The sequence below is a fragment of the Fringilla coelebs genome, assembly GCF_963513975.1.
Source record: "Fringilla coelebs genome assembly, chromosome: 12".
Taxonomy (NCBI): domain Eukaryota; kingdom Metazoa; phylum Chordata; class Aves; order Passeriformes; family Fringillidae; genus Fringilla; species Fringilla coelebs.
In genome coordinates, this window is record NC_140038.1 from 19,131,459 (window position 1) to 19,150,580 (window position 19,122).

At 47.0% G+C, this 19,122-nt stretch overlaps 1 protein-coding gene across 1 annotated transcript in view; it reads right to left on the reverse strand.

The window, feature by feature from the left end:
- Positions 1–12,498: 12,498 nt before the first annotated feature.
- The window catches only part of ADAMTS17 (ADAM metallopeptidase with thrombospondin type 1 motif 17), a gene marked incomplete at its 5' end in the record, with an annotated part of 154,974 nt that continues 148,350 nt past the window's right edge, over positions 12,499–19,122 (reverse strand). Inside the window, 2 exons of the mRNA XM_084213817.1 lie at positions 12,499–16,391; positions 18,582–18,759. Of these exons, the coding sequence (XP_084069943.1) occupies positions 16,240–16,391; positions 18,582–18,759 (330 nt within the window). The 3' untranslated portion in view covers positions 12,499–16,239. The remainder of the gene's footprint in view (positions 16,392–18,581; positions 18,760–19,122) is intronic.

A 19,122-nucleotide genomic window follows, 5' to 3' on the forward strand; every position in this document is an offset into this window, starting at 1 on the left:
CAGGAAGGAGCTGATGGTGGTGACATCAGGAAAGGAGCACAGAGCCTGTGTGACACCTTCCCTGTTCAGGGCCAGCCTGGGTACAGCCCTCCCCCACCCACTGCAGTGTGAGCCCAGCCCCCCCTGGCAGGTGACAGCCACTGTGTCCCTCCATGAGCAGAGGGCTGTGTCACCTGGTGTGAGGAGCTGGGTACCCTGCACCTCTGGCTTCTCCCAGGGCAGAAACAGCTCCTGCCTCCACCCTCTCATGCTTCCTCTCCTGTCTGGAACAGAGCAGGTGTGACAATAAAAGCCCAGCTTCATCATTCATCTCAGACATCAAATTATTCCCACCTACGGGGACTACATTTGCAACTCTATCACGTATGCAGTGACTCAGGAGTGGGACTTTTATCTGGGGAAGCAGAATGCAGATCTGAATGGCACTGCTGTCTCCTGGAGGAGATAAGGTGTCTCTGCTCAGAGCCCTCGTTCTGGGCTTGCCTTCTATCAGACAGCTCCATTTGGCAGGGGCTGCCTGGTGTGTGTGATAGCAGGCACCAAATTACTTCAGAAAAACAGACTTATTCTTTCTATAAAAACAAATGACTAATTAAAAGTGGTTTTAATTTTGTAATTCATATTTTCTTGGGATTATCCCAGACTCTGGAGTCCATGCTCCACACCCTGTCCTTCTGGAGAAATTTGGCAAGGGAAAGCACCGTGAGATTTGTTCCCTTTCCTCTCCCTTACTCCTAAAATCCCCCCTCCCCCTTCTCCCTTCCTGCAACTGGTAAATTGTGAAGAACAGGAATGTTCCTGGGAAGAAACCCAGGCAGAATTGCATTCAGAACAAGTCGAAGATTTCTTGCATAGCTGAAGCATGTGTTTGCAATCCCCAATTGCTGGAGCACGTAAGCCCTGCCAGCGAGTGCTGTTCCCTTCAGATGTTCTCAGAGAGCTCCAGGCAGTGTCCAGGGCAGCCTGTGGACAATCTGAGCTGAGGAATTGCTGCATGGCCCATCTGTTCATGGTGCCATGCCAAAAAGGTTCTCAGTGAAAGGATGGCAAAGAGCCAGCTCTACCAGTCCAAGAACTGTGCTGGGGATGGTCAGGAACACTGCTCTGGGACCTCCCCGAGCCACAAACTGGTTCCATGAGAGAGCTTGGCTGCTACTACCAACCTGTCAGCCCAGGCTTCAGGCAGCTTTTGGGATTGATGCTCTCCAGAATAGTCAGCATGTGCTACCCCAACACAGGACAAAACTACAAGATCCCAAATTGTAATTGCTGGGAAGCAGCAGAGAGCCAGCAACTACAGCCTGCTCTCCCCACAGCTTGAGAGGTGCCACTGATCCAGAGAGAAAATTACCTTTCCAAGGGGTGCTGTTCAGTGGTTCAAAACTGGAACCTGACAGGGTCAGGAGGGATTGGAGTTGGGGGCTGGGACACTGGTTGGGAGAAGCAGCTTCAACCTATTTGTGAGGAAGCTTTTGTCCTTGGCACTACATGGAGCATGGGATATTACAGGAGCACAGAGCTGGTGCTGATTCTGGGGAGAGGCAGGTTGATGAAAGCATCACTTGTCTTTCCAATGACCTTATCATGTGAGCTGAGCCTGCCAAGAGCTGTCTCTCACTCTGTGCTCCTTGTGGCCTGAGCCAAGGCTCCTGGATGCTCTGTGCTGTATCCTCACACAGAGCATCAGCGTCGCTGGCGGGCTCCCAGGGCTCACACACGTCCTGGGTGGGACCAGGACACCTCTGTGCTTTGCTACCTCCAGATCATCCCACTTCCAAACAGGCTCAATCTGATTTTGCAGTTTTTTGAGTATAAGGAACACCCTGAGATTAAGGGAGGAACAGAAGGAACTGAAGATTCTTCCAAAGCAAGAACCTTGACCTCCAGAGCTGCGTGGTTGTGCTGGCTCCTCTTCATGCTTCCCAATAGTGCTCCCAGGTCTTTACTGGTTTGTGGCAACAATAATGAGCAAGCAACACGTGGGGGCAGCAGAAGGCTTTGCTTCCTTGTCTGGGAGTCTGCGGTTGGAGCATCCTTGCGAGGGTCCTGAAGAACGCAGGTGCTCCCAGGTTTGAGGGTCACTGTGCTGGGCACGAGCTGCAGCTGCTCAGACTCTGGGACAAGGGTGTTGTTGGACAGAGGGGCTTTGTGGCCTCCTGGGAGAGGATGTCAGCACTGATCCTGTCACTGCATCTGGTCCTGCACCACGTCCTGCAGGCCCAGCCCAAGTGCTGCCATGCTCATGTTCAAAGCATGTTCAGCCAGAAGACAGTCACGAGGTTGTCCACTATGGAAAACTGGCTGGAGTGAAAATCCCAGAGTCAGATCCCACTGCAACCCACAGGACAAGCCTTGCTGAGCTTGTTGCACCACAGGCAGGATGGGGCCCAGCACCATCTCACCATTCAGTGAGGTGAAGTGAAAAAAAAAGAAGCTCTTACCTCATCCCTGTGAAGAAAAATGAAGGTTTTAGCTGCTACCATTTATTCTCTTAGATACTTGGAATTTTCAGGTAACAGGAAGAAGCCTTGGCTGTGGAGGTCTTGAAAACCAAGTTTTCAGAGTAGGGCTATTTCAGACAGGGAAGTGGCTACAATTTACACAGTATGGCTCTAAGATTTTCTGGCAGGGCTGTCTCCAGAATAGGTGTCGTTTTTCCTGCTCTGAGAGAGCAGAAATTCAGGAATTGCTCGTCCACTTGATATTTGCCTGACTGCTCACCACATCAGCCTCCCCATCATCAGTCATGTGGAGTCTGAGTGGTATTGGCACAAGCTGATGGAAATGGCAAGAAATAAAAAATCCAACAAAAGCCAACCTTGTCACCAGAAATGATGATGGATTAATTATAATAAGGGGTGGGAAACAAAACACCCCTGTGCTCCATGAGTAATTTAAAAAGAGTAAAATCAGATACATTCCCAGATAGGAAAAGCATTTTCTGTAACTGAGGCTGCTACTTTAATAGGAAAATGCTGTTAACACAACTCTGACCGAGGCGAGGGCAAGAGCACAGCAGGGCTGGAGGAGATCTGCAAGTAAACAGCTGAATTGCTTCTCTCAGCCTCAATCTGCAAATTTCTGAAGCCAAAAGAACAGCTTTAAATGTAAAACTTCTGTTGGAGCTCATGCTTCAATTGGGCTGTGTGCCAGGACATGCAAAGACTTAGGGCATTAAAAGTCTCATGGAGATGAAAAGACAGTGGGGACTCATTTGAGTTGGCTTGTAATGCACTGAGCTATAGCAGGATCTGCCTTCATTCCCTTTAAACCAACTTGTGGGGAGGCAAATGGAGAAAATTGATATTTTATCACTTGTAATTGTTACAGCAAAAGCTAAGGCTAAGCATGGTCCTGATGGAATTCCTGTGTCCTGCACACAGCCCTGCAGAGGGGTCCCAGCCCCAAGCTGGCTCAGCCTTTCCAGTACCTGGGAAGTGAAGTAGCCCCTGAAAATGCCCCAAACCATGAAGTGACCATCTCTAGGGATGTGTGAGCTGCTCTGTTGGCTGCTGTTTTCACTTCAAACCATAATCTCAGACAGCCTTTAACCCCAGAGTAACAGAACAGGTTTGTACCAACCCTGGTCCTTCAAGGAGCTCAAAGTGCTTCAAAAGTCCCCAGCCAAGCAGTGCTATTGTGGTTCCTATTGCACAGTGGTTCTCTGAGTTACAGGGCAATGCACTGCTTCACCCAAGGCTGCACAACATGTTGGCATGTCAGGACAGCCCAGATCCTGGGAAGCTGGGATGAGCATCCATCAAGAAATGAAAGATGTGTCTGGTTGTCAATAAACACTGAAAAAAGCTGTGAACAGCAGCAAAGTGACACAAGCCCAGTGTGGTGACCAGGTACCACCAAAGCACAGCTGGCCAAACCCAGCTGTGGTAAGGAAGGGGAAGAGGAGCAGGGCCATGTCTTTCACTGGTTAATGCTGCAGCTCCCTGCATGGGCTGGCTTCAGGTGGGCAGGCTGAGCATTACTACCAGGGCTCTGGGAAATGCTGTGCTGGGACTCTTCACTGCCAGAAGCTGCTTTACAATGTTCCCAGCTGTTCCCCTAAGTATCAGCTTGGACAAAATTACAGGCAAATTAATTCCCTCGGGTTTCAAGGACCCTGGAAAGTCACTAATCAGGTTCCTGCTGAGCCAAAGGCAAGGAAGAACATTGTTAGCAACAAACACAGAAAATCTTCTCTAATTGGAGCCATGGAATGGGTATGTGCTTCTGGGGAAACCTTTGTGTCTCCCAGGAGCATGTTCACCACAAGGAGAGGAGCCCCAGTGGGCAGTGGGGGCTTTTATCATAGTGCCAGGGACCTCCTCAGCTGACAGGAGGAAAAAAAAAACCACACACCAAAAGCTTCATTAGCCTTAAAACCTCACCCTCAGTCTTTGTCCTGGTCTGAAGGGGGAGGAAAGTGTTTCCATTTGTTTTGAGGTTGGCGTTAGGAAACTCTCCTAAAAGCCAAGGGCCAAATGCTGCTCTCTCTTCAGGAAACAGTCCCAGGGAATGTTCAAAGACACCAACCACACAGGGAAGACTTTGCAGGTCCAAGGCCTGGCTGCCAGAAGGGAGTTTCACTGTGCTGTCCTGCATGAGAAGCTGGCTCCAGGGTCACACCCACAAGGACACCCTCAATGTGGGATGTGAGTACATGGGAGCAATATTGGCCTTTAAATCTGCCAGGATCCTGGGAAAGCTATCCCAGACCCCTGTGCTTGGAGTGCTAATACCAGAGCCTGTATATGAGACAGAAAAAAAAAAAAAAAAAGGAGAAGATAAACCATTAGCAGAATTAAAGGGACACAAGAGCAGATGAAGGGTGCAAAGTGTCATCTCTTGTATTCCCAGGTGGGACATCACCAGCAGCAGAGGCAATACCACAGAGAATCAGTGGGAAGTGGATCAAGTAATCCCCAGCTCACCCCATTCCTTAAAATGCAAAACACAGAGATGCTGAGCCCTTGCTCAAAGCAAAGCACAATCCTCTCCTGTCATTGTTACCTGTAACCCAGGGCCTGTGGAAGTAGCTACAGTGAATTAACTTGAGAGAAAGAAGCTGGATTGAATTTGCTAAGGGAGACAAAAACCCCTACAGGCATGTTGTTAAGAAAGAATGAGCACTAATTCTGTTTATTCTGATTTGTTTTGTTTGATTGTGCTTGATTGTGCTTGCCCTAGGAAATGTGAGAGCTTATAGGGATCATATCAGCAAAGAAAATCAGAGAGCAACAAGTTGATGGTTTAGAGTTCATGCAAACATCATGCCAGCCACTGAACCAGAAGAAAAGAGTTGGCTCAGAGGCAGCCACTTATCTACTGATAAGACCTTTTTGGGAAAGAATCTCAGAATGATGTGGAAGAGAGAGGGGAAATTGTGCTGCAGAGCTAAGCCAAGCAGTCAGCAGAGAATATGGCATTGTTTGGGTTTTTCTTTGCTTTCCTCCCAGTTCCTCTGCATTTATTATCAGAACAAAGAGTATTTTTGCCTGTAAAAATCTTTGTGCCTAAAGAGGTAACACTGGGGTGCGCTCCTGCACCAGAGCTCAACTTCTGGGTAGCTTTGATTCAGCTTTCTGGAGAAAATCACAGTAAAACTCTTAGCTATGGATCTCTATATGATCCTTATCTCAGATTTCAACACCTACATTTGCAACACCTTGTTTGTGGAGATAAAATACATCACCATGGTTTCAGCTTACCAGAAAGTCTCTCCCAGCAGCTGCTCAGTGGAAGTGTCAGAGGAAGATCAGGTCCCAGGTGGCAAGAGAACACAAGCTGTGGCTGGCCAGGAGCAGAAGCTGTCAAACACCAGGCATCTGGAGAGGTGAGGAAATTCAGGACAACTTCTTGGTCCAGCAGATAAACCTTCCTGCCTTTTTTTTTACAGATGTGATGTGCTTACAGATGTTCCCTGAAAGGGGCAGCAGAGACCAATCCCACATGATGAACAGAGAGCCGTCCTAAACAGGGAGAAACAAAAACGAAGAGCAAGAATTATTTGCAATGTTTCTTTTCCTTGGCATGCAGAGGCTCCACCATGTGTCCACTCAAATAAAAACAGCTTGGACCTCTACAGGCCAAACTGGGGCTGCTTGGTAGAATCTTGATCAACTCTGTGATTACTTCCTTCAGATGCTTTTGAGAGGAGGGCAACAACCCATGGGTGCTGGGTGTGCAAACATTGTGGAGCTCTGGATAATGCACTGTTTTACACCTAAGTCACTACAGCAGAACAGCAGCCTTTGGGCTGGCAGGGGGATCAGTGCAATTTGGGAAAGGTTCACTAACAGGCTCATGAGTACCTGCACCACAGCTCATCACTCACACATTTTGGCTCCCACATAACCCTGAAAGAGGGAGATGAGGAAAAAAGCTGATTAAACTATCAAGGTTCCATGTTGGTGTGAAGGTGTGAAGTAGGGAAGCCCACCTTGGACCACCTTTACAATGTTTCCAGGCTCTCTTGAACCCCTCAGAGTTAATTCTAGAGCCGATCCAAGCTGCTGCCTGGAGAGGAAGACACAGTTATTTACTTGCAGCAAATCTCATGTGTGTTAGTTCATCTAAGTCTCTTACCCCAGCCTGTCCTGTTCCTTAATTGCCTTATGCCCCTCTCCAGCACTGTCCACAATTCCCAGTGGAGAGGATGTCCAAGAGCTCCAATCATGGGACAAACCACAGACACAAATCATCCACCAGACTCTTCATCAAGGCTTTCAAAGAGGCCTAAGATTTGAAAGCAAGGAGGGGCCAGTGTGAGGTGAGAAGGCAGCAGAGGAGCCGAGGCAGCAAGGGCTTTATCAGGAAACCAAGAACCCTCTCTGCTCCTGCTCTTAGCATAGAACAGCACACCAGCAAATCTGGCTGCAGACTGAAATCTTGGCTTCCCCTGAAGCCAATGGCAAACATCCCACTGGCTTCAATGGGAGCAGCACTTCATGCCAGATCTCGTGCTTCCCATTCCTCTGCTGTAGCCATGAGAGCAAGCTTCCCTTCCAAGGCTGTGTCTGCAGCTAGAGCCTCCAGCAGCAGGAGAATGGCTCTCCTTGCAGCCTGAGAAGTATCAATGGGAAATAAAAGACTTATTTTTAACAGAAATTGTAACTGTCCTGGTGAACAACTTGCTTAGAGTTATGGGTCTCTCTGGAGCCATTTCTTTCTCTCTTAAAAATTCCCCCTAGGCTTTAGGTGCCCACAGGGTGCCCAGCAGCTCAAGCACAGCTTTTAGCTGTGATGAAATCACACACACAACACTCATCTCTCCCACTCTTAACATCCCTCATTCCACACCTGCTCACATAGCAGCACCTGGACACAGTGGAACTTACAACAGCACAGCGAACAGGCAGGAGAAAACTAAGTTTGGCCACTTCTGTTTTTACCACAACAGAGCTGATGCAGGAAGGGATGCTGGAAGAGCTGTGCACTGACCACACAGGGCTCTACGTTTGCTCTGGCACGAGCATCCCTCTGCTGAGATGAGCATCTTGAGACCCCCGAGCTGTTTGTGAGGTGGCGAGGCCACATCTCTCATTTCCTGAAAATCTTTGCTTTCCTTGGCAGAAATGAAGGACTTTGTTAGGGAAATCTTGGTGGGTGTTTTGTGATCAGTCAAGCACAGCAGATGACTCGAGGGTGTATACAGGACCTCCCGTCTTCTTGACGTAGGAAAACGATTCTGCTTGCTCCAGAAATTCAGGAGTCACCAGCATGGTGCTGACCACCTGTATTATTCCTTAGGTCACAAGGCATGTCTACTGGACAGATTGATGTCTGTACAGCTGACTGTTTGCATATCAATTCTAGAGGCAAAGGAAATTCTTCAAATCCCAGAGCACAAATGTGCACTGCTACAGAAAAGCAGGTGGAGATGTGCCAAGTTACAGCTCCTTAGCTGCTGCCTCTGTAAGGAATGCCCTGCGAGGAAAACTGGAAAATATTCCATGAAAGAGCAAAGATAACACAAGACAATCTGGCAAAGGGTAGAATTTAATATTAATGGCTTTCCTTTAGTCACTGTATTTCCTGTTCCTAAGTTAACCCTCTAAAATCAGCCATGGTCAGAGAAGGGCTATAAACTTTTGCACATCTAAAAAGTCTTTCACTGAAAGATTTCAGAGCACTTTGCAAATGCCAGGGACTGTGGATGGATGGCTTTTCCCTGAGGAGACTCTCCATGCAGCCAATGGGCAGATGCTCCTTTGGCTGCTGAGGCCAAACACTGAAAAATTTGGCTACTCTGTAAGAACATCTTCCTTCTTTGCCTCCCAGGTTCCTGTCATCACAGAAACCCAAAAGTGAGAGGAGCTGGACTTCCCTTGAGCTCAAAAATCCCTTCCTCATGGACAGATGGGTAACAGACACACAGCAGGAATGCACTGGTGCCATTTCAGCCACTTCAGGATCTTGTCCCTGCAGGTCTCAGGGTTCCATGGAGACAGCTCATGGCAGTGCCTGGCTCAGCTGCTGGTGTATCTGAACATCACCATTACAGCACACAAAAACCAGTCTTGAAAGGGAGCTGGACCAGCCACACCTCCCCACCCTTCCCTGCCAGCTGGTGCTTGCCTGGAGGAATCCAAAATTAGTCCAAGCAGATAAGAGATGGCCAATGTTGCTCCTCAGGGTCCTTTGCTCAGAGGAGATCCTTCTATGCCCACCCACATCTTCCTCTAACCTGGCAAAATACCTGAATTGCTGAGCTGACTTGCCAAGAGAGATTTAGGCTGGAAGCCTCTCTAGAAAGATGTCTCTCATTAGGAGCAGGGAGCTGGCTGGGGCACAGAGCTGGGAAAGGAGTGTTACTCATTCCTGCCTCACACTGGGCCCTTCAGACACTCTTCTCTCCTGCAAGATGCACTGTTCTGTGACTGCTGGCAGAAATTAATGAGCAGAGCTGGTTGAAAAACTTTCCATCAAAACAGTGCTTCTGCTTTGCCAGAAGATAGTTGAAAAATTAAGTGGAAAAATTAGAGAAGAGAGCCTGGGTTTTGGCTGACATTGTTGGTCCAAAAATCCCAAACTTGGGATTTTTTAGCCAAAAATGGAAGCATTTGGGGAAGGCAGAGGAGGAAAGGGAGGTGCCTGGCAAGATTTAATGATGGCCTGAAATACATGTACAAAAATTTTGACAAATATGAGGGTGTTTTTGTCGATTTGATTTTTTTTTCCCCACAGTGAAGGATACTTTTGCTTTTAGAACCATCCTATGGGGAGGCTGAAAACAAGTAAATAAGCTTTTTCTTTCTTACACAGGGCTTCAGATCCCCCATAGCTTGTGGCATAAGCACAGGCAGCAGCTCCTCTGGAGAGCCACAGCAGAAGGAGCAGATCTTTGCTAGGAGCTGCCCAAGAGCTGATTACCCCCAAAGTGTAGCTCTCAGAAAGGGACACACACAGAGCTGGTGCTGCTGTGAGTTTGTACAGCTGATGGGAAGCTTGATAACCTCTCAGCTGCCTTGCACACAAATAAACTGAGCCATGGGGACAGCCAGGGAACAGGACTTGTGATGGAAGGGACTGTGCACACAGCTGCTGCAAAACCACCCCTGCTGAACACTCAGGCAGCCACACCACAGGCAGAGAGTTGTTGTTGCAGGGAGAATGGCACATGAATACCCACAGAAAGCTCTTTGCCATCTTGCTTACACAATAATGTGGTTTTTCCTTTTTCCTCTTTAAAATTGTTTCTTTAGCAAAACATGGTTAGGGGGAAAAAAAAAAAAGAAGAAAGAAAGAGATGGAATCTTCCTTACCTTCTGGGAAACGTGGCTGACAGCATTTCTTGGGCTCAGTGTCACTGTGCCCCCCTCAAGGCATTGCTGGCCAGTGATGTGATGGAGGGAAGAAGCCAGGAGTGAGAGCAGCTCCAAGGTGATGATGCCTGAGGAGAGCAGAATTCCAGAATTCCAGCAGGGCCCTTCTTCCTGAACACAAACCTGGGCAGGGAACAGAGCTGATAGCGCTGAAGCCAGCACAGCACAGGAGGCACCAGCTCTGCGAGAAAACCAAATGTTGTTATTAAGCAGGGGGGAGCAGGGGAGGTTCAATTTATTTTCTGAGGAGTTAGATCATGATTCTGGACAGGATTTCTATTTTAAACAACACCTAATCTTTAAATTCAGTCTAGATGTGGATTTCATACCTTTTCTTGAATGAGAGCAGCACTGAAGGAAGCAGGATCAGGAGTTCTAATGTGTCCTGGCAGGGAACTGCTGCAGGTCCCCTTGCTGACAGCCTGAGCTTGACTCTCAACCCACCACAGCCTGGGGTCACAGTCCCAGCCACTTCCATTGCAAGCAGCTCTGGCTCAGAGCCCCCAGGCTGATAAAAGGCTTCTTGTGTGATCATCTCAGGAGGGAAGTTTGGTGCCAAACAAAGCTGCAGTCCTTTTGTCATCAGAGACAAAATCAAGGGGAAAAGTGTGGAGCTGGGGAAAGAAATGGAAACTGAAAAACGTTCAAATAATGTCTCTTCTAAGAAAATGAATGAAGTCCAACCCAAGAATGGCTTGTCTGGTTTTGCTGGACAGGCTGCACTGAAAGACTCTGTTAGAGGATTCCCCTTTTTCACCAATCCCTCAGCAGTCCAAGGACTTTCACTCCCTGTCTCCAGAAAGGCTCCAGTGATGCTGTAGCGTGCAGTGACCTTCCAGAGAGCTGTCAGTGATCCTTCAGCAGCTGCTGGTTTGTGGGGTGGTGGAGGCAGCCTTGCAGACTGCTGAGCTGCCAGTGCTCTCCTGGTGAAAAATGAGTGTTTTCCTCCATTCCAGGCCACATGGAGAGCAGCATCCCATCCCATTCTTCCTGACACCATCAGAAGTGTGAGTGCATGGAATGGGAGCACAGCTAGCATGGATCTTCTCTGCCTGAACTCCACAGCACACTGGTGTTTGCACTGACACTCTCCAGCAAGAAGAAAACATCCCCTTTCCTCATGGAAATGCTCCATGTGGTGTTGGGGAAAGCACAAAGGAAGATTGGGTTTTCACTCTGGTAGAGCAGAGTCCTCAGCAGTGGTACTTGGTGAGCTGATGTGGGGATAAAGTGCTCCACATTTTGGAAGGCAAATTCCTTCCAGAGCAAGCAGGGTGCTGCCAGCTTGGTGCAAGAGACAGCTGAGGCTGCCATGGACACCAGGAGAGTGAAGGGAGCAGGTGGAGTTGCTGGAGGCAGAAGTGGCCTCCAAGGAGGGGAGGAGACATTCCACTTTCCTCCTGATCCTTCTGTGCCACAGCACCAGAGCCCTCTGACCCCACTTGCCTTTAGTGACCTTGGCTTGAGGGGTCTTAAATAAAAAAAAACAACAACTGAGCTCACAGGGAAGGGCAATGGCTTGGGTAGAAACAGGGATTAGGAATAAGAGAAACAGCAAATGGCTACATGCAAAATAGGCAAAGTAAGTACATAATCCTACTGGATTTATAGCAGAGGTATTGGCACATACCAGGAACATTTCAAGCCAAATGTATGACAGCATTCCTTACACCCCTCCCACCCACTGCCATAGCCCAGCTTAATGCAAAGCCCTTTGGCTTCCCCAGGCTCAGAGCTAGGTTTTATTGTTCAAACAGGTCAACAATTGCAATCAGATGTTGACTGCAGGCAAGGCACAAACAGGATGATGTGTTAATGTACAGCACCACTTGGATGGAGGTTCTGCAGTGCTGCTGCTGTGAATGGTCCTGTGCAGGGTGGCAGCTGGGCTGGATCTCCCAAGGCTGCCTCAGAAGCCCATCGGTGTTGTGCCATGAATCCCGTGTGAGATCAGGAAATGAGCTCTGTTATTAAAGTATGAGCTCCATTTCTGGAAATCATTGTGGGAGGAGGGCTCTCACACCAACTCTGCTTTGGTTTGTTATAAAATCATAGAATCCTAAAGGAAAAGACCTTCAGGATCATCAGCTCCAACCCAGCACTGCCAAGTCCATCACTCCACCATGTTCCTGGGTTTTTAAGGCTGCTTTAGAAAGATGCTGCTCCCACCTCCAAGTGCCCTTTTAACAAGAATTGAGCTGGAGTGGGATACAGATGATGGCATCTCTGTAAGGCAGGCTGGGAGAGGATCCTACAGGTGTATCTGACTGCAAAAACAACCTCCCTGTGCTGGGGAGAGCTAACAGTACAAAGACTCTGGCTAGTGCCTACAACAAAGACATCCAAAACACGTGGCACTGAAGTAATTCTGTTTATTTCACACCAGGGGAGAGTGCAGCTAGGTTATGCAGATACCTTCCCAATGGATGGCATTGTTTTGCTCCAGCATAAATTCCCACATGCTCAGCACTGTTCATTGTCATGGGTGCCTGTGGAGCTGCTGCTCCCTCCCAGCTCAGGCACACCAAGAACAACCTTCCCCAAAAGCACTCTCAGAACATCCCTGTCCCCAGGCAGAAGCTCCCCCCTTCCCACAGCCTGCCCAGGCACACACAGAGATATCCCAAACACAGCCTGGCAGGCTCTTCCCAGACAGGAATTTTCTACTCTTGTGTCACTGACCACAGACCTGGCAAGGCATCATTCAGGTGTTAACATCCCCGTGCTTTATTTTGCAACCTGACCAGGACAAGACCCATCATTTCTTGGTTTTTAGCACACTGAGAACACTGAGGTGCCAGAATTTTACTGCCAAATGACCTTTTACACCGAACACAGCAATTAAACAGTTGGCTTGGATTTATCCAAATCCCAGTCTCAGTCCAGTATTACACAGATGCATGATGTACCACTTACAGCTTCACTCCTTTCTCTTCATTTTCCTGCCTTGGGTTTGCTTTGTATTTTTGTTTCAAGTTCAGAAACCTTATTAAAGTTGTTATGGAAAAAATAAATTTATTATTCAACATATTCAATTTGTTCAAAATGGAGTGATCATTTTTTCTTTTTTTTTTTTTTGGATTTCATTTACAACTGGTTCCATTCAGTTTGATTGTTTTTTATCTTTTTCTATTTATAACCAGCACCAAGAAGAAAATTACCATGGATACAGTACATATGCAAATTAGCTAATGGAAAAATATATACATTTCACTCTGTAATGAGAAAACTTAAATGATATTATTGCCATGGAGAATATATCCCTGTATTATAATAAAATATCAAGCAATAACCAACTGCTAAGATTCTTTTCCACCAACAAAAAATAGCACCATACATGAGATAGTGAGAATCTACACTCAATAACACAATTGTGCAACTAGAAATGTACAGTACTTTAGTAACAGTACAGAGTATTGTTTACAATATGGAAATACCACCACTGTAATCAAAAGAGCATCAATCTCTTATGGACATCTAAGAATAGTGTTGTTGTAGATACATTGAAACAAAAAGCTTTTCTTTTCACCAGAAAGTGGGAACTGAGGGCAGAGCATAGCTGTGACTTCATTGTAAAGCTCCTATACAGTGATAAAAACCAGAAGTGCAGGAATATTGAACAGAATTAAATCTTTTTTGTTATTATTTTTCTGGCTGTTATGTGATGTGATAGTTGTCACCATGTGAAGTAAGAGATTTGAATAAAATGGAGCTGTGTTGTGCCATCAGTTCTTAATAATGTTGGGGGGTTGATTATAAAAAATAAAAGGTTGATGCATGCTAATCCGTGAGAGCAAGTGAGGGTTTTTTTTCTCAGTGCTCATACAGTTGAAAAAAGTTCTTGTAAATTCCTTTTTCCTTAGGTAGGACTCAGAACGTGGACCCAAGTGTCCTTTGAGTCCAGAACCTAGCACCCTGCTCTGGCCAGTAGTGAATTATTACTGAAAAACACAAAACCTAAAATCCTTCCTCTCCTATGTCCTACCTTTTGCCTAGAGAGGATCACGGATCAGCACCAGAAGGAAAACATTCCTGCTGTGGAGAAGCACCTTTGATTCCCAGCAATGATAATTCACACAGTTCTGCCAAGGTAACAGAGAAAATGAGAAGAAAACAGCAAATTCCAAACGGAGTGAGGGGTGTCAGGGGTGGCTGTGGGGGCAGGGAGGCAGCAAGGACAGTCCCAGTGTCACTGAAGGCTAAGGGGGAAACACCACTGTGGATTAAGAACATAAACCAGGTCCTCTGGCTCTGTCTGATCTCCTGGAACTTTCTCATTAGCAGTTCTTCTACCTGTTAATTTGCCTAATTGAGTGTCACCTGGTATTGTCTAAATCTTCTCTGTGACCCCCGCCAGCAATTTTCCCTTGATTACTTGCCAAGTACTTACACCACGCCTGGGCTGGGCAGCAGGGTGGGAATAACAGAAAAAGGAGGTCTAATCCTGATTATAAATTGCAAAAAAAAAATCCAGTATAACAAAAACCAAGCTGGAATCATTTCCCTGATAGAGAAAATCATCTGAGGCATTGGAAAGCAGATCTGTTTGGGACAGGCACTTGAAGAAAAAAGGTGTGCAAATGTGTCCTTGTGCATCAGGCCAGCCCTGGTGCACACACACTCATTTGCACACTCACAAGCACAGATGTAAATGTGAAGCCCACACAGGGTTAGACTGTTGATGAACATCATCTCCCTGTGCTTGAAAAGTTTAGCCCTTAATAAAATGCTAATAGATTATTCCAGTGAAAGAATGGTATAAGCAAAAAATGCTTTAAAGACATGTTAGGTATTGAGAGTCGTCATCCTTCCTTGCATTGACAAAAAGAGACAACAGCAACAAAGACAACTTGGGGCCAGGTGAGAGCTGCAAGGCAGCCTGGCCAGGGGCTGGGGGAGCAGCTGGGCTTGCTTCTGTGCTCAGCTCCAAGGAGTCAAACAGTCCCACACGGTTCCTGAGCTTTGTACTCACAAAGCTGCAATTATCCAAAGGGCTCTGTTCCTGTCACCAGGAGGGGGCTGAAACTCCACCATGGCCTTGGGCCCTGGCAAGGGAATGATGCTTGTTGGAGCAAGATGTGATAGGGAGACACTGATGTGTGTGACAAGGGAGGGGACAAGCCCTGCCCTGGGCAGAGCTCCTGTTTCAAGAGGAGTCTGCTTTAAGGTGCAGAGACATGGCAGAGTATTGTGTGTGCAGCACTGTAAGTGCTCTGACAGCACCAAACCTATAGCACCAAACCTGACAGCACCACAGAAGTGACACAGGGAGCATTCAAAGACAGCAATGGAAGTCTGAGCCCTTGGCTTCCCACAAGCTCCAGATTACACTTTGAATGTCTTGCATCCCTGGCTACTTCTGGTTACTCCAAAAGCTACATAACCTCAGCTGTGTAAAAGAGCCCAGAGACAGAAAACACCTGTTCTGCTCCCAACTACATCTTTTTATAAAGATTGTTCCAAATCCAGTTTCTGTTCCAACCCTATCCAGTTTCACAGTCCTTCTATAAGAACCAACAGTCTCATTATCTGATTGACTTCTAAAAATTGGAGAGAGCTTAGGCCAAGCAATCCCTCAGTGAGTTCTACTGGATGAAATGATTTCTGGCTTCTCCCATCTCATGTAAATGGTTCTTGTTTAAAAGTAACTATCTACGGCTGTTAATAAGCTTCCATTTCATTAAGCTCAGAGAAAAATTAGGTTTCATAAAACAAACTCTATTATTCTGGGGAAAGGACAGAGAGGATTGTTTTTCAAAATTAGAAGGAAAAGCATTCCCTACTAGTGGCTCTAAAAATATGACTGGGAATGTTGGATATAATTATACTGAGTTTTCTGTAGGAAATTCAGAGATGTGCATCCTCTGCTATCAGTTTTCACGAGCTTTTACAGAAAATCCTGTCTTTCAACTAAACCTTTCATTGATGCATGTCCCTCCAAGCCCACTCTGCAGTGGGATAACTGCTGGGAATTGAAAACAACAGATAAAAGTCAAGATTAAAAGATTAAGTAATGTCTCTGCCTTTGCTGAATTATTTTGCCAGAGGCCTTCCTCCATGGAGGTACCCATAACCTTATCCAATGTAATCACTTTGCAACTCTTGTCCTTTTCTTTAATGGTAGCAAGCCATCCAGTGGCTGGTGATTTAATATATTAAAAAAGCATTAAGGAAAAATGTGAGGATGTCAAAATATTCAGAAATGATTGGCTCCTTGAGATGACCCTTTCTGTGTGTTTTTTAAGGTGGATGAGCGGATGACTTTGGTATCCAGTCTGTAGGATTAGTTTCAAGTCTCATTAGGTGTGCTTTGGGATCCACCACGCTGTAGCAACTCATGAAGTTCCAGTACTCAGACCTACTAGTCTGTGATTTCCATACAAACAGCTGGAAGACTCTAAGGAGTGGCACAGCTTCATTAACTCTTCTGCTGCATCTTGTTTGCATAAAAGTCTCTGCAGGTCTGGCAGCAGCGCTGGTACCACCGCATGTCCTGGCACAGGTTCTTCTCCCGGATCACCCTGCAGTACACTGTCCACTGGTCCCCCGTGCACTTGTAGGTGAGGGCAGCTTGGGAGGAGACAAGAAAGGAGAAACTGCCAGATTAGCCAGGGAACAGCACTGCAGGTGTGATCAAAAGCCCTGCACCTGAGGGGAGGGAGGGCCACGCTTGCTGACGGCACTGGAGAGCAGGTGAGGTTCTCTCTGCCAAAATATCAGGCTTTTGGAAGTGCTTCCTTCCTTCCCTGGACATGAATGGGGAGTGCAAACCTCCTCCTGTTGCACCTGTTTTGTCTCAGAGGCAAACAGGTCTGGATGAACAAAACACCCAAAGATGCAGCCCAGATTTAAGGCCATGAACTGCAGTCAATGGGATGGAGATGAATGGGATGGAGTCAATGGGATGGAGATGAATAAATCACACACCTGGCAAGAACACCTGAGACAGACCTTATGAATCCGAGATGGGAGAGTTCACATAAAAGAAACTAAACCATAAACAAGGCCAGGATTAATATTTCAGAGGTCCAAGGTCCCTCATAGGTTGTGAAGGAAGACAGAAAAGAAGTGACAGGATAAATCCCTCACAATGTGTCATCAATGAGAGACACTGGACACAGACATAAAAGGTGAGGTGAACTCCACACTTTGATATTTTTGGAAATGTTATCAAAGATAAAAAACCATTCTGAAGTAGGGGCAAGGTAGCATGGGGTCTGTAGACTACTGGGATTTTTTTCTGATTTTTTTTTCCTTTGCTTCCATTGCAGAAAAGAGAAAATTCTGTTTAAAGATAATCCAATTAGAATTGTTTATAAGCAAAAAGAGCAAAACACCCAATGATATGTCTTTCCACTAATATCAAATATCATTGTTTCTGGCCCTGGTGATTCCAAGCCCGGTTTAGAAACAAAAGCATCCCAAATTGCTTGCAGATTATTTTCAGCAGGGACTTGAGCCTCCTCAGTCTTCTAAACACATGAGCATTTTATTGCTTTGTCCTAAAATGTGAATTAGGATGGAATTCTTGTCTTATCAGTGTATCAAGGGTTTACTTCTCAAATGAAATGTTTTCCTTCCACTATGCTCTTAGTGCTAAAATATCTGGGAAGTACTCTCATACCAAGAGAGGACAGAAACCCTTCAGCATGAGTGCATTTGCAAGAATGAAAGCCCCTGTTTTCTCTTAAAACATCTGGTAAACTTTTGGGGAAGAAATTTCAGTTCAAAAGCTCCAAGTCCAGCCCTAGTTTAAGTGTTATTTAATACCAGACAGCATGATTAGAAAATGGTTCTCTATTATTTAGCAGCTCTGTGTTTTCATGTGTGCTAAGGGTTTCTTAGCCTGTAAGATCAGCTTTGAGATCAGCTCAGATGTGACAGAGGAGGCTGCTCTTTCTGGTAACCTCTTCTTGTTTACAACTCTTCTACCAAAAGGGGACAGGAGGCACCCATGAGGATGGGTCAGTGTAGCTGATGCCTCAATTTAGCTTCATCTTCCTGGTGATGATGTGTGAAATGTAAAGAAACTAACACGGTTCTTGGAGCTGCGGTGGAACACACAGGGCTGAAGTTCGGAAAAATATATATTTAGTATATTTATATTTTTGTCCCCCTATAAACCAATGTGGAAAATCATGAGATCCCCACAAATTTGTATTAACAGAGGCATTCTTAATTAGCGGCATGTCTTAAGTACAGTCAGTGTTAGGTGTTTCAGGAGAGATGGTTATCACCATATTCCCATCCCAGTCAGGGACACAAGGAATGCAGGGAGGGTGAGGAGGAGGACAGGGAAAGACAATCACAGGGTCAGGAAGAGGCTGGATGCTCTCTTGCCCCCCTAGGCAAATCAATCCATCAAACCACCTGTCAGGGTCATGTATTTTCTTGGGGCACCATGAATAAATGATCCTACTTCACACTCACTGCAGCACAGGCAGCATGTGGAAGGGTTTGTGATGGAGAATGATGCACCTGCCAGCTCCCTCACCTGTGATAATCAATCAATCAATCAATCAATCAATCAATCAATCCAATCAATCACCTACCATTTGTGTGCTCCTGCTGCTCTCTCAGCTCCATCCTCTGCCATGCCAAGCACTCCACCCAGGCACAGCCTGAGGCAGGGCTCAGACAGGACCTACCCACACCAGACCTTTCGGCCGGAGTCTGGCTGAGCCTCTCCCAGTTTCTGACCCCAGACAATCACCGCAGCCCCCTGGGCAGCTGGCACCTTCCCCCAGGCCCCTGACTCACCGAGCCTGGGTGAGGTGATGGTGTTGACGTTGATCCTGTCGTTGCAGACCTCCTGGTGGCACTGCCTGTAGGCCGCGGGCTTGGCCAGCGCGGGGCACTCGCTGCCGTGGCGCCCGGTCACTTTGTGCATGCACTGCACCACGCGCGACTGCAGCCCCTTGCCGCACGTCGAGGAGCACTGCAGGAGAGAGCACACTGAGCTTCCACGCCACAGCACGGCAGAAGCCACTGCCAGAGCACAGGGTGCAGCCACTGTGCTGCTGAGGGCTCACAGCTGGCTCGCCGTGGCAGCCAGGGACGCTCCGTGTGGCCGCTGCGCTGTCCGTGATGGTTTTGCACCTTCAGGGAGTGCTGTGAGCAGAGGAACTCACCTGGCACAGGGAAGGAACCTGTTCTCTTTCTGACCCGAGTTCACCTACTCTGACTGTTCTCTGTGGATGCCCATGGAGTTCAAGCAGACAAAAATTCAATTCCCCCCACAAGTCATGAAGAGGCAAAGCTGAAAAATAAGTAATTATGGACCAGCAGCTTCCACCTCCCT